We start from the raw sequence: 18315 nt of genomic DNA, 5'->3' as shown, positions 1-18315 counted from the left end.
AAAGACGCGGGTTCGATCCCGGCGGCGGCGGTCGAATTTCGATGGAGGCGAAATTCTAGAGGCCCGTGTGCTGTGCGATGTCAGTGCACGTAAAAGAACCCCAGGTGGTCGAAATTTCCGGAGCCCTTCACTACGGCGTCCCTCATAGCCTGAGTCGCTCTGGGACGTTAAATCCCCCATAAACCATAAACCATAAAACCATGAACTGTGCGTGAGGCGTATTGCCGGCAGCACGACTTCAAAAACCCCGCTTTTTTTTTTTTTCACCTATGCAGTCTTTGCTACTGTTTTTCTTTTTTCACTCGTAATACGCGTATGAACATTTTGTTGAATAGGTGTATAAAAAAATAATTACAAATTTTCAAACACTGTGCATTTACATCTCCAGATAGAAAGCTATCACTATCAGTTCGGTTATGTGTACTTCCGGTTTTGATCAAGTCTTTTTTTTTTTTTCCTGTTCTCTTTCGCCGTCGTTGTAGAAGTGGTTGGAGGTGGTGTCAGTAGGTTTAAAGTTTCGCAGTATTCATGTGAATGCACGGAAGTTGAAGTGTTTGGAGTACTAATGGGACTCTTTGGAAAAACACCAGAGCGATCGCCGAAAGAACAGGTATTGATAAGGAGTATTTATGCGCAGCAATTTGCGTTCCCGTACTAGTAACAGTTTAGAGGGAGCGGTCATTTCACTGGTGGCATTTTTGGTTTTTAGGTTCGAGAATGGACTTCAAAGCTCAGAAAGGAAGGTTACCAGTTGGATCGCCAAATCAGAGGTACGATTCAGGTCCTCTGCGTGTTGCAGTAGCTTTCATGTTGCGTGTCATCGTTGGCTGAATCGAAAAAGTTGAAATAGCGTTTTACCCTGTGATTGAACGTTGCATTGACAGCTATACAGCGACAAGAGGAGGGCGTGAAGAAGTCCCTGAAGGAAGCTGCAAAAAAGAACGACAAAGAAGTTTGCCTTATCCTGGCTAAGGAAGTGCTTCGTGCTCGTAAAGCTATTAGCAGGATCCACGCCTCCAAGGCGCAGTTGAACTCCGTCGTGATGAGCATGAACCATCAGCTCGGTAAGCCAGAGCCTCCGTTCACCTTGTGAATGCATTTCCGCTGGTAGGTTGTCGCTGTAACTGAATTTTGTTTGCAGCGACCCTTCGGTTGGCTGGCTCAATGCAGAGGAGTACCGAAGTTATGAAGAGCATGCAGCAGTTGATCAAAGTGCCCGAAGTAGCGCAGACAATGCGCGATCTGTCAAAGGAAATGATGCGTGTAAGTGGTGAGATGCAGAAAGCCTATTATTGCTTCAAGGCGGCTGCCACTGCCACCTGAGGTTTCAATGATGTGCGGAGCGGAACAGCGACTATCAGTCAGGTGGAAGCGCTACAGCGCGAAGGAAACATGAAAGCAGCAAGGAGAAAGCCGGGCATTGGGAAAAGCCAGTTATATGTAACAGAAATGTTGACGGCAATATAGTTAGGAACATGAATAGGTTAGTGAAGGTAGAAGAATTCCATGCTGGATTTTATAATAGCCAACCAGAAAAGCTGTTACTAGAAGTACTGGTTTCTCACGAATGCAAATTCTGGCAGTTACTAAGTGAGAAGTAAGATAAGCTTCACAAGCAGCGGCTGTGGTAAAGCTGCTGGTGGAGGTACATTGATGTCAGGTGACCTTAAAGACTGTGTTCATGTCAAAAGACCAAAAATCATAGGGAAAATCTGCCGACTTGTCTAGTCCGCTTATTGCAACATGCACTGTGGAAACACTAGTGATGTCATGTGGAAGCCATGTATACACAATTTCTTATGACCTCACGCTTTCTGTATGCATAGAAGAATGCTGACGTGATGCACTTGAAAATCATGAAAGGCCTGGAGATGACAAGCCTATTATCTTGCTATCTTTTTGTACAAGATATTTATTCAAGTAATTTTTAATGAAATTACAGCAACACTGGATTTCAGGTGACCCACAAAATAGGCTGGATTTTGAAAGCAGTGTTACATGACAATGAATTGCAGTAAAATATCACCGGCATGAATGAGCAAAATAAACTGTGGGCTTGAAAATTATATACAGGAAACTAATGTAGCATTTGACAGAAGAGCAAAATAGGATCAACTGGATTGGAATGTATTTAGCAAACATTCCAAAGTAATCAACAGCAGCTTACTAATACTCCTCAAAATAAAATTATATGAACAAGGTATTCTGACAGTACTTGCCTAAGGGGCTGATATTTGCTATCTAACAGAAGTTTTAAATTAGACAACACAGTGAGCAGAGAACATAAAATGATGAGTGTACTGTTAAAGCATAGAAAAAGAGAGGCAGAGGCTGAAGTACCTTTAGTATGAGGCTGAGAACAGTGTTGCGACATATACGTGTGAATTTTGGTAACGGTGCCAACGGGTGGCAAGGGGTGGGGGCCACCACCGCAAAAATTTGCTGGGCCACATAAAAACTAGCCGAGCGCTGCATTTAGATGCTGACAAGGACGGCGTTGCCTGATAATGGAGCCTGTATTAGGCCCCCAAGTGGAAAGCGAAAACACGATGCTTCTACTGCAGCATTTTATTTTATAAGCAGCAATGCGAAACAGCGATCATATCTACCTAAAATTTAATCCCCCCCCCCCCCCCCCCCCCCACCACCTTTCTCCTTGCCACCCCACTACGAATTCCCTGGCACCATCCTGTGCACAGTTAAGGGCACTTTATCATCAGCGGCCAGGATGGAGGACCCACTGGATCCCATCTCCAGTTATTTCTCTCATATGCAAGCTATGGCCATGCTACATCTGCCGATTTCTCGACCTTATTGAACTGATTCTCTGCCATCACCCAATTATCTTTTCCTTCGTTATGTACCCACTCTCACTGTGATGGGCCAGCCATTGTCTGATCTATGCATTACATATTTTGCCCATATAATGCATAGATAAGGTGGCTGTTGGTCCATCACAGTGCTGGTCCATCAAAACTCTGCAGTTACCTTTGCGTGGCAGATGAAATAGCCTTGCTAATGTTTGTATGCCAGCACTGTTCTCAGTTTCATGTGCACCCATAGATAACTTTACATAAACCTGGAAAAACCATAACTCTGCAGAATAAGACCAGACAATAATTGAACATGTTATGACATTAGCAAAGCAATTATTTACGGATGTGCCACCAAATGTTGCATAGTGCAGTTTCTTCCATTTTGCTTAGTATTCTACCATGTTCTCATTATACCCTTCAGTGGGGCATTGTGAAACAGGAGCAACACACTTTTTGCAAGCACATTTCTTGCACAGCCTCCATAGCATTGCATGCCAAGTGTAAAGCACAGTATATAAAAAGACTATTCCAATTGGAACCATTAGCGCAGCCGCAGTGGCTCAGTGGTTATGGTGCTCGGCTACTGACCTGAAAGACGCGGGTTCGATCCCGGCCGCAGCGGTTGAATTTCGATGGAGGCGAAATTCTAGAGGCCTGTGTACTGTGCGATGTCAGTGCACGCAAGAACCCCAGCTGGTCGAAATTTCCGGAGCCTTTCACTATGGCGTCCCTCATAGCCTGAGTTGATTTGGGGTTAAGCCCTCATAAACCGTAAACCATAAAACAATGTGTACCATTACCTTGCTTTATCGAATTAAGTCGAAAAAATGTGAGTTTAGTATTGATGTGGTAGATGTGCTCCAAAGCCTTCTCACGGCTTCCCTTTTTGCTAGTGATTTATACCCTGCTCCCAATGCGCTTTATTTGTACAGGCAGGAATTATAGAAGAAATGCTTGATGACACCATGGAAGGCCTTGATGACCAGGAAGATCTAGAGGAAGAGGCTCAGGAGGAAGTTGACAAGGTCTTGTGGGAGCTGACTGCTGGTGAGTGCTGCACGTATGGTCCAGAGCAGCTTGCCATTTGATTGCTAATTAGAGTTATGGACAAGCATAGTGCATTGCTAACAACGGTCAGGTTGATGCGATATTTCTAGGCATGTGGAAATATTAGGTCAAATAATAAAGTATTCGATATTCAGTTCGATCCGAATGTTTGGTATTCGAAATTTCAAGGTATTCATCTCGAGCAAATAATGTTTCTGGAACTCTAGCTGCATGTGGTTTCGGTTCAGCATGCCTCCTCTCTGATGACAACGCGGTGCGCGTGCAACCAAAGCCCCTACTCAGAGCTGTGTGCCTGCGCTCCCGCACGCATCCTAGAGCCAGTCTGCGCACGCTCGTGGCAACAGATGCAAGCAGGCGGAAACGCGGCACCCCGGTCTGTGCTTGGCAGGTGTCTGCAGCCGCACTACCCACAGTGTGCAAACGCCATAAGTGGCATGGCGGCATGCATCAACGGAGAGATGTAGCATAGCGCGAGCCGCTTCTGCGTGTCGCCAGTGTGCATGCGCCGATTGGTCCCGACAGGGCAGGCGTGCAAACAACTGGCCGGCGCCTGGCACCTTGTGGCGGCCTCAGGGCAATCTGCGCATGCGAAGTGGCTCCCTGCGGAAAAGAGAGAGAGAGAGAAAAAAACTTTTATTCAGAGCCAAGCTTGGAGCGAGGCCCCCAGAGGGTGGAGCCCTTAGTCCAGGGCACCATTTCCCATAGCTGCCTTGGTCATAAGAGTTTCTTACTATTTATTAATTATAGAGAGAGCTGGCAGCTGTGCACTTCATCCATCAGGGATGCCCGAGGCATGCCAGCAAGATAGAGGCTTCGGATTGACATCTGGTGGCTTGTTGACTGTGCTACGGATTGGATTTCTTGGTTGTTCAGTTTCATTTTCATATATGTTTTGTGCGCTTTGTGGGGTTGTAGTTATGCAGCTACGCACTTAGTTCAGTTGAGATCAGACAGCACACCAAATTGACATCTAGTGGCTTGTTGACTATGCTACAGATAGGATTTTTTGGGTTCAGTTTCATTTTCATCACTGTAGTTTTTACTGATGTTTTGTGTGCTTTGTGGTAGTGTAGTGCAGCTACGCACACAGTTCATTTGAGATCCGAAGCATCCGTAGGCGCTTGACTCGAAGTGAGTTGTGCACAGTGTCTGGTGCCTGCTAGGCCTGAAGTCCGTTTGCCCCATCGCTTTGAGCCATTTATGCAACAAGCTGAGTTTGCTCAGCAGGAACCTGTGCTACCTGTACATTGAAAGATGAAAGAAACGAACAAAGTTTCTTGTGAATTTAGAACCCAGAAGCCTGCAACTGTGACCACTCTGCACATTTCTCGTTGAAGTCTCGGAGACATTTGTCTTTTAAAAGCACAGATGGCTTCGACAAGCACACATTATGCTAACCGTACTCATCAAGGATTGCATTTGCTTTATTTTGCAGTCTGGCAGTGGCCGTGCATGTCATGCAAGAATGACTTCCACTTCATTAATTTATGCAAATACCTGCATGTTGCATTTGTCAGCACAAACATGGCCCTCACTTAAGGGTAGGAGAGGTTTCCACTACCTAATTCATGTTTTTCTTTGCAAAATCTTTAAGCGCAGTGCAGGGCTGGGTGAGAGCCAGAACTTTAGCATGTGCAAACTTTTTTATTTTATTCCTGCATGGGCTGTTGCTACGCTAGGTTTGGCTGATGTCACCCTCTCATTGGCTGCAGCAGGCGCGGCGCTTCTCCGAACTTACCAGAGCTTCCTCCCATTGGCTGCACCTTGCGCGATGCTCCTCCAAACTAACCCGAGTTTACCAGAGTTACTCTGAGTGTTCATACAAGATTCATGGTTGGGACCATGCTGAGTAGTACGTTCACACTAAAAAAATATTGTATTGTAGTGCTGCCTCACGACCAAGTAGCCTGGCATTACCAACGGACGGAGTATGCACATCCCCTTATACCTTTCGACATTACAGGCGATTGGCTTTCATGACTGCGCCGAAATAGTTTTTGTTTTTGACAGACACTCCCGCATTGTTCATTTCTGCTGCAAATAGTACATCGGCACTCGTGCAAGTAATATGACCATGAGGTTTGCATGTCCTGCAGCATCCATGATTCGAACCAAAATTACACGAAGTGGTCATTTCAGGGACCTCTAATCAATGTGCGCTTCGGAGGTATGATGGGCATACTTGCACCAGATACGTCATGTACTGGGAGCATTATACTCGTGCCACACGTTATGAATAAACCAGTTAGGAATAAATCATTTGCTACTGGACAGGAAGTTGTTAGTAACAAACTTGCTTGCTTTTCTGAGTGTGGAATGTGGACGAGAATACGCATTGCTTGGGCAAATGAGTTGTGGCGAACTCAGTAGGTCGCGAATGGCAGTAAGGCTAGTGCCATTAATTTAATGTGTATGGCACCATGCAGATGCCATTAAAACTTAAGGTAGTAAGCACTTAATGGCAATAAATCTGTCAGTGTGGTACAGGTATTAAACAGGACAGTTGACAGGGGAAATGATGGGGAATTGGGACTTTTTTTATGGCAGGGAACAAAATGCTTGGACCATATTGATTTCACTAGGAGAACTTCGGCTGCAACAATGCGCTCAATCTGTCAGCGCTGCCATGCAGCATCGCCGCGCTTTGGAGCCACGGTTCCACAGCCGATTTTCATACCTTCCCATTCTAGCCACCATAGCCCGGGCGATCAAGTCGTGCTGGTCGTTGGAATTGGATTGTGCTATGCTAAATCTCTATAAGCTGCCACAGCCGCTGTTCTCATGAAATTCGCTAAATAAGCGCTGTCATGCGATCACGATGAGACTTGTGGAGATGGGTGCCCCTTTCCACTGCCTGATGTGGAACGACGCGTACGCCTAGCACGTGCGTTGGACCAACTGCTTAAAACCAACACCTGTGCAACAATGCAATCGCAATTAAGAGCAGCAGTTGGAAGCCCCACATATATGTCTCACACCCCACGGTTACATCAGCACTACATGTAGGTTGGCCCCCCAAATTTCTGATCCATATTTTTGCAGAAAGTCAGTACAGCTTCAAAGTATTTTTTTTTTTTTTTGTCATGTAATGGCCTTGTCTGTTGGAAAAATACTATTTTGAAAATGCCTATTGTGCCGTTCAACCTTTTTTGTGTGCCAGAACCAGAAGTATTCGAAATTTCGAAATTTATTTGAAGAAAACTACTATTTGCTTCGAAAAAAAAAAAACGATATTCGCACATGCCTAAATATGCGAGAAACATACTAAAACTCAGACACATTAACCTTCCAGAAATTTTGATCATACCGATAACAAACAATTTGATAAATCGCTACCAATTTGTAGTAGTTAATAACTACAATGAGGCTGTCTTCCGGTCAGCTTTTGCTAGGACAATTATTCTTTTTATTGTGTATTGTCATGGCCATAGGTGTGGACAATGACGATGACAAAGTGCGTGTGCTGGCGCTGGTCCACTCGCCCCTTTGTTGTTCGGCTCTTTGGCTGTCTCTCCCTATACATACCTTCATTGCAATATCAACGATGTTGTCACTGTAATTGATCCCAATGAGCAAATCGGGTTGTTTGCGGATGAGTGTGTCCTTTTTTCAGGAAATCGCTTCAACTAACGATCAAAACCAATTCACCTCTCTTGCCAACGTTTTTTAGTGGCACAAAGTGCGAGGAATAACACTGATAAGTTGGTCTTTCTTCACTTCTCTCACCAAAAAGCTCCACTCTCCTTTATGTACAAGCTAGGTGCCACTCTTAACAGTACTTTATCATGGAATTTACATAAAAATAACATCTGCTCTTTCGCATTCTGTAAACTATTTAAGACCTAAGCTTGCAGGAGTATAGACGCCTAACTTTTGGGTGCGTATATTCTTGTTTGTAATGATGCTTAAGGCATCATTATACATGAGGAGTGTGACGTCAAAGTGTGGTTATAGGTCACGTGAGGCATGAAAAAGCTGCAACATAATCGCTGCTTCCACATTCGTTATCATTCCGGCTCTTGAGGAATACTGGCTTCAGCACTGTAGTGAATTGAAACGATGAAGCAGTGATTATATCGACATTTTCCCATGCCTCCCGTGACATAAAACCACTCTTTGATGTCACAGCCATAGTTTGGCTGTTGAAACCGAAGCAGCGTGACAGATAAATACGATTATAAATTATTTAGCGGTCGTAGGTGAATACCACGTGGCGATTCATGAGTAGTAGTGTCTTCCGCCTCATTGTAGAGAAAATATGCCACCAAAATTAGATGTCTATACTCATTTAAAATAAGTTCACCCCTAGACTAAAATTACTTGCTTACAATTCACTAATCAGTCCAAAACTTGAATATGCATGCGTTGTTTAAGACAATACTGTCCATCTTGAAAATGTACAGTAAAAATCCGTTTGGTCTATTTACCTAGTTTTCTCCGTGTGACTCGCCCTCTGAAATGACGCAGGCAGATGGCATTCAGTGTCTCAAACAATGAAGCAAAAATTTACGTTTGCAATTTCTTTTCTGTTGTTTTCAACTTGAGGCATACTCACCACCATTATCCTAATGCACTGACTCTGTAACTGACTGGAATGATTCTTTATTCCAGCCCTCCTCTCCTCTAAATTACTCATGAATATAGTTGAAGAGGCTTCATTTATATGCCAGAACAACTGTGGGCTACAAACATGCTGTAGTCGATGGCTTGGGGATAATTTTGACGACACGGGGTTGTTTAACTTTCACCGAAATTTCTGTACACGACTGATTTTGCATTTTGCTCTCCCAGGCTTCTAAATTGCTAGCTCTGGATTGAAGTTCCGCCCACATTCGGGATTGTTTTACAGAATTCCTCTATGAAAAATAGTAGACTGGTTAAAGGTTGTCTTGTTGCCTGAGCACGAAGCCTATCATGAGACAAAATTACAAGCTCAAGAATTTTGATTCCTCTGGCTCGTTTGTTGGAGTCTGACATTAAAAGCCGATTTTGTTCACTGATGCAATTCGTCAGCGGAGTAATACGGAATGCTGTGGAATGTGGTCAGTGTTACAGTTTTTTTTTTTATCCTACTTAGGCCACCTGTGTTTGAAACCCAGATGTCTGTCATCATAAATGTGTTCCTCCCTTCGCTGAATGCGTTACAGGGATACTGAAGAACAATCGGAAAATATGGAGAGAGCACCATTTTTTCATTCGTAAGATACGTTTTCCCCCAAGCATATGGTCATCATTCCGGTTATTTTTGATGCTTTCGAGCAGCTGGCGGGCTCCTGGCTGCTCAGCGTGCTCCTGGTTACGAACTGGTGGACATAACATAAAACCTACCCTGAGCAGTGCGTAGTTGAGGATTCGCTATCTCATACCGTGCTTACGAATGTACCATCTATGCGAAATGCACGTTCTTGGTTCACCATCGCTGCAGATTTGATACATTCTGACCGACTCAGGCAGGTAATCACCCAAAGTAGACAACCACGAGATGCAGGCAGAGAAGCTTGAAGCATAGATGCGAGGATGCCGAACAAAATGCACTGTACAGTGAAGCAAAAGCATATCAAATGCGTCCACTTTTGTGTGGTCCGTGCTTGCGATAGCTTGCAAAAGGGTGGAGCTGACGTCACATCCCATATTGTCACCATTCCGGTCAGAAATCTCTGCAGCAGATATTCACTACCCCTTAAATGCTTGCGAGTGAATAAACTAATGTATTAGTGGCCTCACGTGAGTCTTATTGATGGTCGGGGCCCCTATTTCAAGCCTTTGCTGGTTTCCGCAATCCTGTTGGCTCTTTTGACCAGTATAATCTGGTCCTCTAGATCAGAGCTGAACAAGTCTGTTTAGATTGGTTATGTGAGGTTCTATGCTGTGTGATGTACACTCCTATGTCCTTTGGTACAAGGTTGGTGTTGACCCGCACCATGGGCATATATCCCTAAAAGCCGTGGGGTGTATCTTATGTAGCAAGTTTGCGAAGGTGCCTCGCCTTTCTGTAGCCTGTGCAGATTGGTGGCTTCTTCAGTATTTTCTGTGGTGTGGTGGATAGATCTTAAGATTCCCTCTTATAGTAATGTACAGTAGTCTGAATCGATGGGTGTTAATTCCTCTACCGCGGATGTGTTGAGGGCCCGGTAGTTCGCGTATCCTCGGGCCGCTCTATCCGCATGTTGATTCCCTGTAATCCCTTCATGTCCCAGTACCCAGGTTATCGTTTGGGTAAATTCTGTGTGGTTATTCTTTTTGGTCAAGATACGGTATGCGCTCTTACCAATCCTTCCTCTTTGGAAATTCCTACATCCTGTTTGGAAATCTGTTAAGATCATCAGTGGTGCAGAATGTTTGGAGTATGTGTGGAGTGCGTTTGGATAGTGTTTTTGGGAACAAGCAATATGGCAGCGCAAGCAGAAAGGGCTTTCAATATGTTAAGCTTTTTGCCACCTTGCAACTGCTGCTAATATGAACATATGCCAACAGAGCCAGCAACCATGGCCCTGCTGGCAAGCTGCTAAGCTAGTCTGTATAGAGAGGACAGACTCGGCAGCACTTTTTTTTTATTGTTCCAGGCCAACTTGGCAAGGCCCCATCTGCTGTCACAGAATCATTGCCATCGGAGGATGTCCAAGAAGCTGGGCCATCATCTGCTCTAGCAGAAGATGAGGATGATGTGACAAAGATGCAGGAGAGGCTGCAGGCCCTGCGCAGCTGAAATGCTGCTAACTTGTAAACCAAGTGTTGTGTGGTTAGCATCATTGTCAGGTTGTAGTGGCAATGTTCCTTGTTTTTGCTTGCTGGCAGTGCACTAAACCTAAACGTGTGCTGCTGCTTTAGTATACCCCTCCAGCAATGCAGGCAGGCTAAAAGCAAATAGCAGCCTGCATCTGTGCACCATTATTGCATTTCGCCTACATTGATTGGATAAGTGTGGACTTCAATTTAAGCTGCTGGTAGTTGACATACAAAGGATGCTATGCTGCTCACATTCTCACGGGGTGCATTAGAGGCTGTTAAACATTATTTTCAAGCGCGCATGTTGCACTGCAGTGTACTAAAATTGGAGGCTTCTATTGTTGCACTGTTTGTACAGTTAAAAATCATGAACAGACCAGACTTGCAGTGTAACAGCAACAACACACAGAATTTGAGCAAGCAGCCATCGAGGACTGGTGTAAAGTGAAAAGCTCCAGACTAGGGTTGACACTTTTTCCGAAATGGCAGCTGCAAGCAAAGTGTGCAGCTCTTCTCCTGCTGCAACGTGTGGAATACATATTTATTATGGGCAGTCACAAGCTCTTTGCCCACTTGGTGCAGACTTATGTACAGCTAAATAAAATGCCTTCAATTCATGCTACCAGTTCAGGGTTGTGGTAAGCTGCATGTGCCATGCCACGGTAAACTACCTGCACAGAGGTTAGGAAGACATTCGAAAGCACAGGCATGCTGTTTACTGGCAGTTCCAAAACTAAATTTGTGCAAGATCCCGCTGAAGCATAAGCACACTGAAAAACATGGTTACAGCCATGAAAAATGTAGATGCACACAAATTAAAAATTTTATTAAACCTTTTTCATAAGTTAAGCAGACAAGCATTTTATTGACTAGACCTTTTCTTTAAATCAGCTGCCCTCTTTTTCTGTCCTTTATGGGCTCTTTTCTGTGCTGCTGCAAACAGCAGGCTTCCTTCAGCAGGCTTCCTTTAGAACCTGAAACCCAATCCAAGATGTAAACAAAAAAGGACTTTAGTACTGCATATGAGCACCAGTTTTAGAGAGCACAATGCAATGCTGACTGCGTCACATCTCTTCAGGCCCACAGCCAGGGACTTCATAACTGCAAGGGCCAAATTTTAACACACATTGTAGCGAAGAGAAAGTTGAAACGCGATCGCCGCGTGCCGACGATGACGCTGCTGCTTGCGGACCTGCCCGTTTTCGTGCTTCTGTTATCACCTGTGCTCGCCGCCGCCCTCCACGTCAAGAAAGCTGTGACATTTGGTGCAGGTGCTGGGTAACGCATCTCATGCAGTGCACCCCGCCTCGCGATTCGAGCCCAGTACTAAGTCCTGGCTGTCGGGTTTTCTTGGAGCCCTCTGGAGAAACAGAGACTCGCGCTAGCCGACGTCGGCAAGGCCAAGCGCCGGAATTCGGACTCTTGCCCGAGGGATCGAGGACATCTAGGACCAACGCCACCGTGCCGTCCCAGGCACAACAAACCGACCCCACGATTGCGCTGAGGATCGTCTACGTGCCTGTCACCTCAAGATCTGTCGCCCTGTTTCGTGGCGATGGCCTTGATGATGTTGAAGACTGGGTCCAGCACTACGAACGGGCAGCTCAACATAATGGGTGGACACCCGACCAATGTCTTTAGAACCTGTACTTCTCCTTAGATGCCACAGCGAAATACTGGTTCGAGAACCACGAGGCTTCGCTAACATCATGGGAGACGTGCAAGAGCGAACTGGTACGCACATTCGCAAACCAGCACCGGCGACAGCATGCTGAAGATCTGCTCCACGCTCGTATCCAGGCTCCCACCGAGAGCGTGAGAAGTTTTGTCGAAGATGTACTGCGTCTGAGTGCCCGCGCTGACCCTCGGCCTACTGAAGAGAAGAAGGTGCGGGCCTTGATGAGGGGTGTCCGGAATGACATTTTTGGAGGCCTCATCCGCAATCCTCCTACCACATTAGCCGAGTTCGTCGCTGAAGCGACCAACATCGAGCACACATTGGCGACAAAAACCAGTCCCTTTCAGCGATTGAGTGCCCTTCCTGTCGTCTCAAGTCTTGCTTCATCTGGCCTGAACGGTGTTGGCCTCGCCGATGTTCGTGAAATTATCCGCGACGTCGTCCGAGAGGAGCCTGCATCTGCTTCCATCGCGACGGCTATTCGGAACGAACTGCGACACGCGCTGGCACCCGAAAACTTACCCATTGTAGCTGCAGCCGACCAACCATCTCTGAGCTACGCCGCCGCCGTCCGTCTTCCGTCCATCTTCAGTATCAGAATGCTGCTGATTCCGGCCCTCGACGCCACGAGTTCGTGCCGCCGTCTGATGCACGCCTGGAACCGCTGGGCCGCAGGAAAACAGACATCTGGAGGACTGCAGACCGGAGGCCGCAGTGTTTCCACTGCGGTGAGCCTAACCACATGTACCGCTATTGTCCGTACCGCGAACTCGGCCTTTGAGGTTTCAGCCGGGCTGATCTGCGCCCCCGCCACGGTGAACAGCCACGCGAGATACAGAACTACCTTCGACGCTCTTTATCGCCAGTGTTGGCTCCACCTCGCACGTCCCGATCGCTGCCTCCCCACCGCTAATACCCCCCCTTCTTGCAGATCTCGCCGTGAGAGCCTTTCGCCACTTCGGGAAAACTAAGTACGGCGACGCCTGGATGTGGCGGTGCCGGTGTTGCACATAGTAAAGAACCTCCGCCTACGTTGGAATGTCCCAGCTCGGCTGACGGCGCCCTTGGAAGCGAAGACAGTTCTGTGGCCTTTAGCAATGTACACGTTTTAATCGACAATCTTGATGTAACGGCACTTGTCGACACCGGCGCCAATCACTCGGTCTTCAGCGGTAACTTCTCTTGGCGTCTTCGCAAGGTTACCACCCAATGGGACGTCCTGCCCATATGTACCACGGGAGGTCACTCGTAAACCCTGTTGCAAGTGCAGTGCCCACGTAGAGATACACATTGAGACGTGCCCCGCCACATTCATGATCTTGGAGAATTGCTCCAAGGATGTTATTCTTGGCATGGACTTTCTCCGTGAGTATGGCGCTGTAATCGACGTAGGGAGGAACAAGTTGACGCTCTGCGCACATTCTTCATCGCCAATACCTCCTCCGGCCCCCCGCGCCACGATGAAAGCTGATGCCGACCATGATCACTTGCCGCCGTTGTCGACAGTTTTCCTGCCAGTCCGAGCCGATACAACCGCATGTGGCGAAGGTGTTCTCGAAGGAAGTGTCCAGATGCTACTTACCCGGGGCATTGGTGTAGCGCAAGGTATCGCCAATGTTCAGCGTGAGTGTGCCAACATTTTAGTGACCAACTTCAGGAACGAGCCGCAGCACCTGACAAAAGGGGTAGTTATAGCCCAACTGGACGAACTTAGCGACGTTCGCAAAGCTGCTGTGCTGCCCGAGGAGGAGGCCCCGCCCGGGTCGTGTGACCCTACAACGTTGCCCCTGGACATCGATTCCAAGCTTTGAGCCTTCCCACACACGCGAACTGCTCTCTCTTTTGCATCGGTACCACAACTGTTTTGCGACGACATCCCGAGTTCGCCAGACGCCCATCGCCAAGCATAGAATTACTGTCGATACCGCGACGCCCCCGATTCGCCAACTGCCGTACCGCGTTTCCTTGAAGGAGAGGGGAACAATACAAGAGCAAGTGCACCAAATGATTAACGATGACATCATCCAGCGATCCAACATTTTGTGGGCCGCCCCTGTAGTACTGGTCAAGAAAAAAGACAGAACCCTTCGATTTTGCGCCAACTACAGGCGACTCAATAAGGTGCAACTCTCAACCGTCTCCGTCATGCCCGCTATTTTTTGTCCATCGACTTGGAGTGGATACTGGCAGATTGAAGTGGATGAGCGTGACCGCGAGAAGACCGCATTTATAACACCGGATGGACTCTACGAGTTTAAGGTCATGCCATTTGGCCTGTGTACAGCGCCCGCGACATTTCAACGAGTCATGGATACTGTGCTCGCCGGACTGAAGCGGCAGACGTGTCTCGTGTATCTGGATGACGTGGTCATCTTCTCCAGCACTTTTGCTGACCATCTTGTGCGCCTTGAAGCGGTCCTTCAACATCTCCTGACCGCCGTACTCACACTCACGCCTTCAAAGTGCCGCTTCGCATACAGTGAGCTGAAGTTCCTAGGCCATGTCGTCAGCCAAATGGGTGTGAAGCCAGATCCAGAGAAAACAGCTGCTGTAGAATCCTTCCCTCCGCCATCCGCAGCTTTCTCGGCCTCTGCGCGTACTTCAGATGTTTCATTCGGAACTTCACCCAGATCGCAGTGCCACTTTATCGCCTTACGAAGGATATTGTCGCCTTTGAGTGGACTGAGGAGCAGCAATCAGCATTCCACCAATTAAAGCAAGCCCTTGCAGTGCCTCCCATACTAGGCCATTTCGATCAAGACACCGACACTGAACTCCACACGGACGCCAGCAACAAAGGACTAGGGGCAGTGCTTGTGCAATTACAGGATGGCGCCCAGCGGGTTATTGCCTACACCAGCCGAGCTCTTTCGAAGGCAGAGGGCAAATACTCGACAACTGAAAAAGAGTGTCTAGCTGTCATCTGGACGATCACCAAATTCCGGCCCTACCTGTACGGACGCCCTTTTCGTGTCGTTACTGACCACCATTCGCTGTGCTGGCTCGCCAATCTCAAGGATCCCGCAGCCTGCCTTGCTCGGTGGAGCCTGCGGCTACAGGAGTATGACGTCACCATCATCTACAAATCCGGCTGCAAACATCATGCTGCTGACTGTTTGTCTCGAGCCCACGTCAATCCGGCACCAGGGGCGATAATGACGACGAGGACGGCTTCCTTGGGGCATTAGACACTGCAGATATATGGCTGGTCGGCAACACAATGATCCTCAGATTCGTCAGCTGATGGCACACCTGGAAGGCCACGAAGACATGGTGCCCCACATTTTCCTGCGTATTCTGCCAACGCTCCGGATTCTGCACGGCGTATTGTACAAGCAGAACTTCGACAGCAGCCCGACCGAGGTCATGGCTCCTTGTTGTGCCAGAAGACTTGCGTGCCGAGGTGGCCGAAGCTTGTCACGATGATCCTACAGCTAGTCACCTTGGCTACAGCCGAACACTTGCACATATTCGAGACAAGTATTATTGGCCGCAACTTCCTAAGTACGTCCGTCATTACGTAAAAACTTGTCGAGAGTGCCAGAGGCGGAAAAGACCTTTTACACGGCCAGCTGGTATTCTCCAGCTGCTCAACCCACTGCATGCTCCGTCCCACACAATCAGAATGAATTTTCTCGGCCCATTTCCAACGTCGCAGTCAGGTAACAGGTACATTATCATAGCCATCGACTACCTAACCAGACACGCCGAGTCCCGAGCACTTCCATCAGCGATGGCTGTTGAGGCAGCTCAGTTTTTTATTGAGTGTATTGTGCTCCGTCATAGTGCCCCTGCCGTTTTTGATCACTGACCGGGATGCCGCGTTTCTCGCACAGCTCACACAGGAGATCCTCCGTCTCAGCTGCACCAGCCACCGCCGAACTATGGCGTACCACCCGCAAACCAATGGGCTGACGGAGAGGCTGAACAAGACGATGGCTGTTATGATCGCCATGTATGTGCACGTCGCCCATCACAGTTGGGAAGAGGTACTGCCCTACATTACATTCGCGTATAATACCGCTGTCCAGGAGATTTGGTGCAGGCAGGAGCTTATTGGTTTACATTCTTTTTATGGCAGCTCCACCATACTATATGTCCAGGAGATGACAGGTGTGTCCCCTTTCCAACTGGTGCATGGCAGACAGGTCACCACGATTCTTGACGCTATGTTGCCACACGAGCCGTCTGTCGACGTAGTCGATGATGCCCATCTAGTCTGCAAGCGCGCGCAGGAAACTCGGCAACTCGCTCAACTCCGCCTCCAGCTTCAACAGCATATAAACGTTCGTCGGTACAATCTCCGTCGCCGTGACATCCATTTTTACCCTGGGACAAGGTCTGGGTGTGGACGCCGGTACGCCATCAAGGTCTCTCCGAGAAACTCACGAAGCGCTACTTTGGCCCGTATATGGTTCTTCGCCGCATCGGTGAACTGAACTATGAGGTGCTGCCCGAAGGAATGTGACCGTCATCTCGTCGTTTCCCCCGCCCTGAAATTGTGCACGTAGTCCGGCTTAAGCCGTATTACGCGCGATAATTGCCTGCATTTCCCACTGCCTTCTACATCGGCCAGCAAGATTTTCTGGGCCCATGTGTGGCCTTCCGCTGCTTGTTTTTTGCCCTCGGATTAGCAGCGGGACGATGCTTCTTTATAGGGAGAGGTAGTGTAGCGAAGAGAAAGTCGAAGCGCAATCGCCGCGTGCCGACGACGATGCTGCTACTGGCGGACCTGCCTGTTTTTGTGCTCCTGCTATCACCTGTACTCGTTGCCGCTCTCTACGTCAAGGAAGCCGTGACAATATTTTACTTCTAACAATGCAAGCAGAATGACACCTTGTTCGTAACCTACCATTTGTTGAGTGATGTTCTGCTCAATGGCATGTAAGCTTAGGGCTCCAAGTTGCCCTTCATGGCATCACCATCGGATGCCTGCAGAATAAAAGTAGGAAGTAAACTGTAAATGCATCTTTACTGCAATCTAGTACAAACAATGGAATGATTACAATTAGCATCCACATGAGCACAACTACAGACAAATCAATCCCCTTTTTGTAGGCATGTGTGAATAGTGAATTTTCAGTTCAAAGCAAATAGTTTGAAAAGCAAATATTAGATTAGATCTGAATAGCATATGCCGAAACACTGGGTTCACAGAATTCACTAAAGCAACTGAAAGAAAAACAAGAACACACCGTCGTATACCAATCAGAGGATGCGGTACTCGGAACTTCTGGGGTGGGTCCTTGTGTAGACCAACCAAGGACCAACCTCATAATGTTGCGTGCTTCAGTGCTCCAGACAAGACGCACATTGTCAGCATGGGCCAGCATGAGGTGCGATAAGACGAGACCATGCCCTCTTCCCCCGCGCCGAGAAGTACAGGATACACCTTTCCCGTTTAGAGAGGAGGTTTAAGGAGTACCTTCATCCTAATAAGCCAAAAGGGAGCGGAGAAGCACGGGGAAGGCACAGTCTTATGCAAAGGTTGTGAGCACAGGAAAATGGCTGTGCTCTTCAAAGCGAGACTGCACCTGCATCAAAATGCTTTGCGGTGCCTTCTTTCTTATTGCAGTACCTAAAACAATTGGCATATCACTCTAATTTCAACTGTCGAAGGATGTAAACAATAAGGTATCGCTGGCTTATGTTGGTGTCTTTGGACACCACAAATATGTAAGCTAACGCCGACAAAGTGCTCGCCTCTATAATGTTGGTAGCACTAGTTCCACATTTGTATCCTTTTCACCTTCATCTTTCGGGCCATCCGTGCGGCGGTGCAGCACAGTTCCCACCACAGCATGTTCGCTTTTGCATCTGGGCGTTGTTCCGTCATGCACACTCCTTGGTGACACGCTGAACCGTGGAGCCATCTACGGCAGTGTAGACGCAGCCACCACGCTGTATGCACGACACCTGCAGACATCGACAACTGTGCGATCGTGTGGAAGTGTCAGGGCATGCATAAACCATCGACTGCTTCTTCCAACAGTTTATATTCCTGAATTCTCCAACTTCGAAAATATG

The 18315-nt window shown here is 47.6% G+C and overlaps 1 protein-coding gene across 1 annotated transcript; it reads left to right on the top strand.

Moving 5' to 3' along the window:
* The first annotated feature begins 441 nt into the window (after window positions 1-441).
* Window positions 442-11461, top strand: Vps24 (vacuolar protein sorting 24). Its single transcript, XM_077645726.1, has 6 exons — window positions 442-610; window positions 710-770; window positions 885-1064; window positions 1142-1263; window positions 3749-3863; window positions 10448-11461. Exons 1-6 carry the CDS (start codon window positions 566-568, stop codon window positions 10588-10590), a joined length of 666 nt encoding a protein of 221 aa, XP_077501852.1. The 5' UTR covers window positions 442-565; the 3' UTR covers window positions 10591-11461.
* The last annotated feature ends 6854 nt before the right edge of the window (window positions 11462-18315 follow it).

Source organism: Amblyomma americanum, chromosome 1 (genome assembly GCF_052857255.1).
Source record: "Amblyomma americanum isolate KBUSLIRL-KWMA chromosome 1, ASM5285725v1, whole genome shotgun sequence".
NCBI classification, from domain to species: Eukaryota; Metazoa; Arthropoda; class Arachnida; order Ixodida; family Ixodidae; genus Amblyomma; species Amblyomma americanum.
The sequence above is the reverse complement of the archived record's forward strand: the minus strand, read 5'-3'. Positions and strand labels throughout refer to the sequence as shown.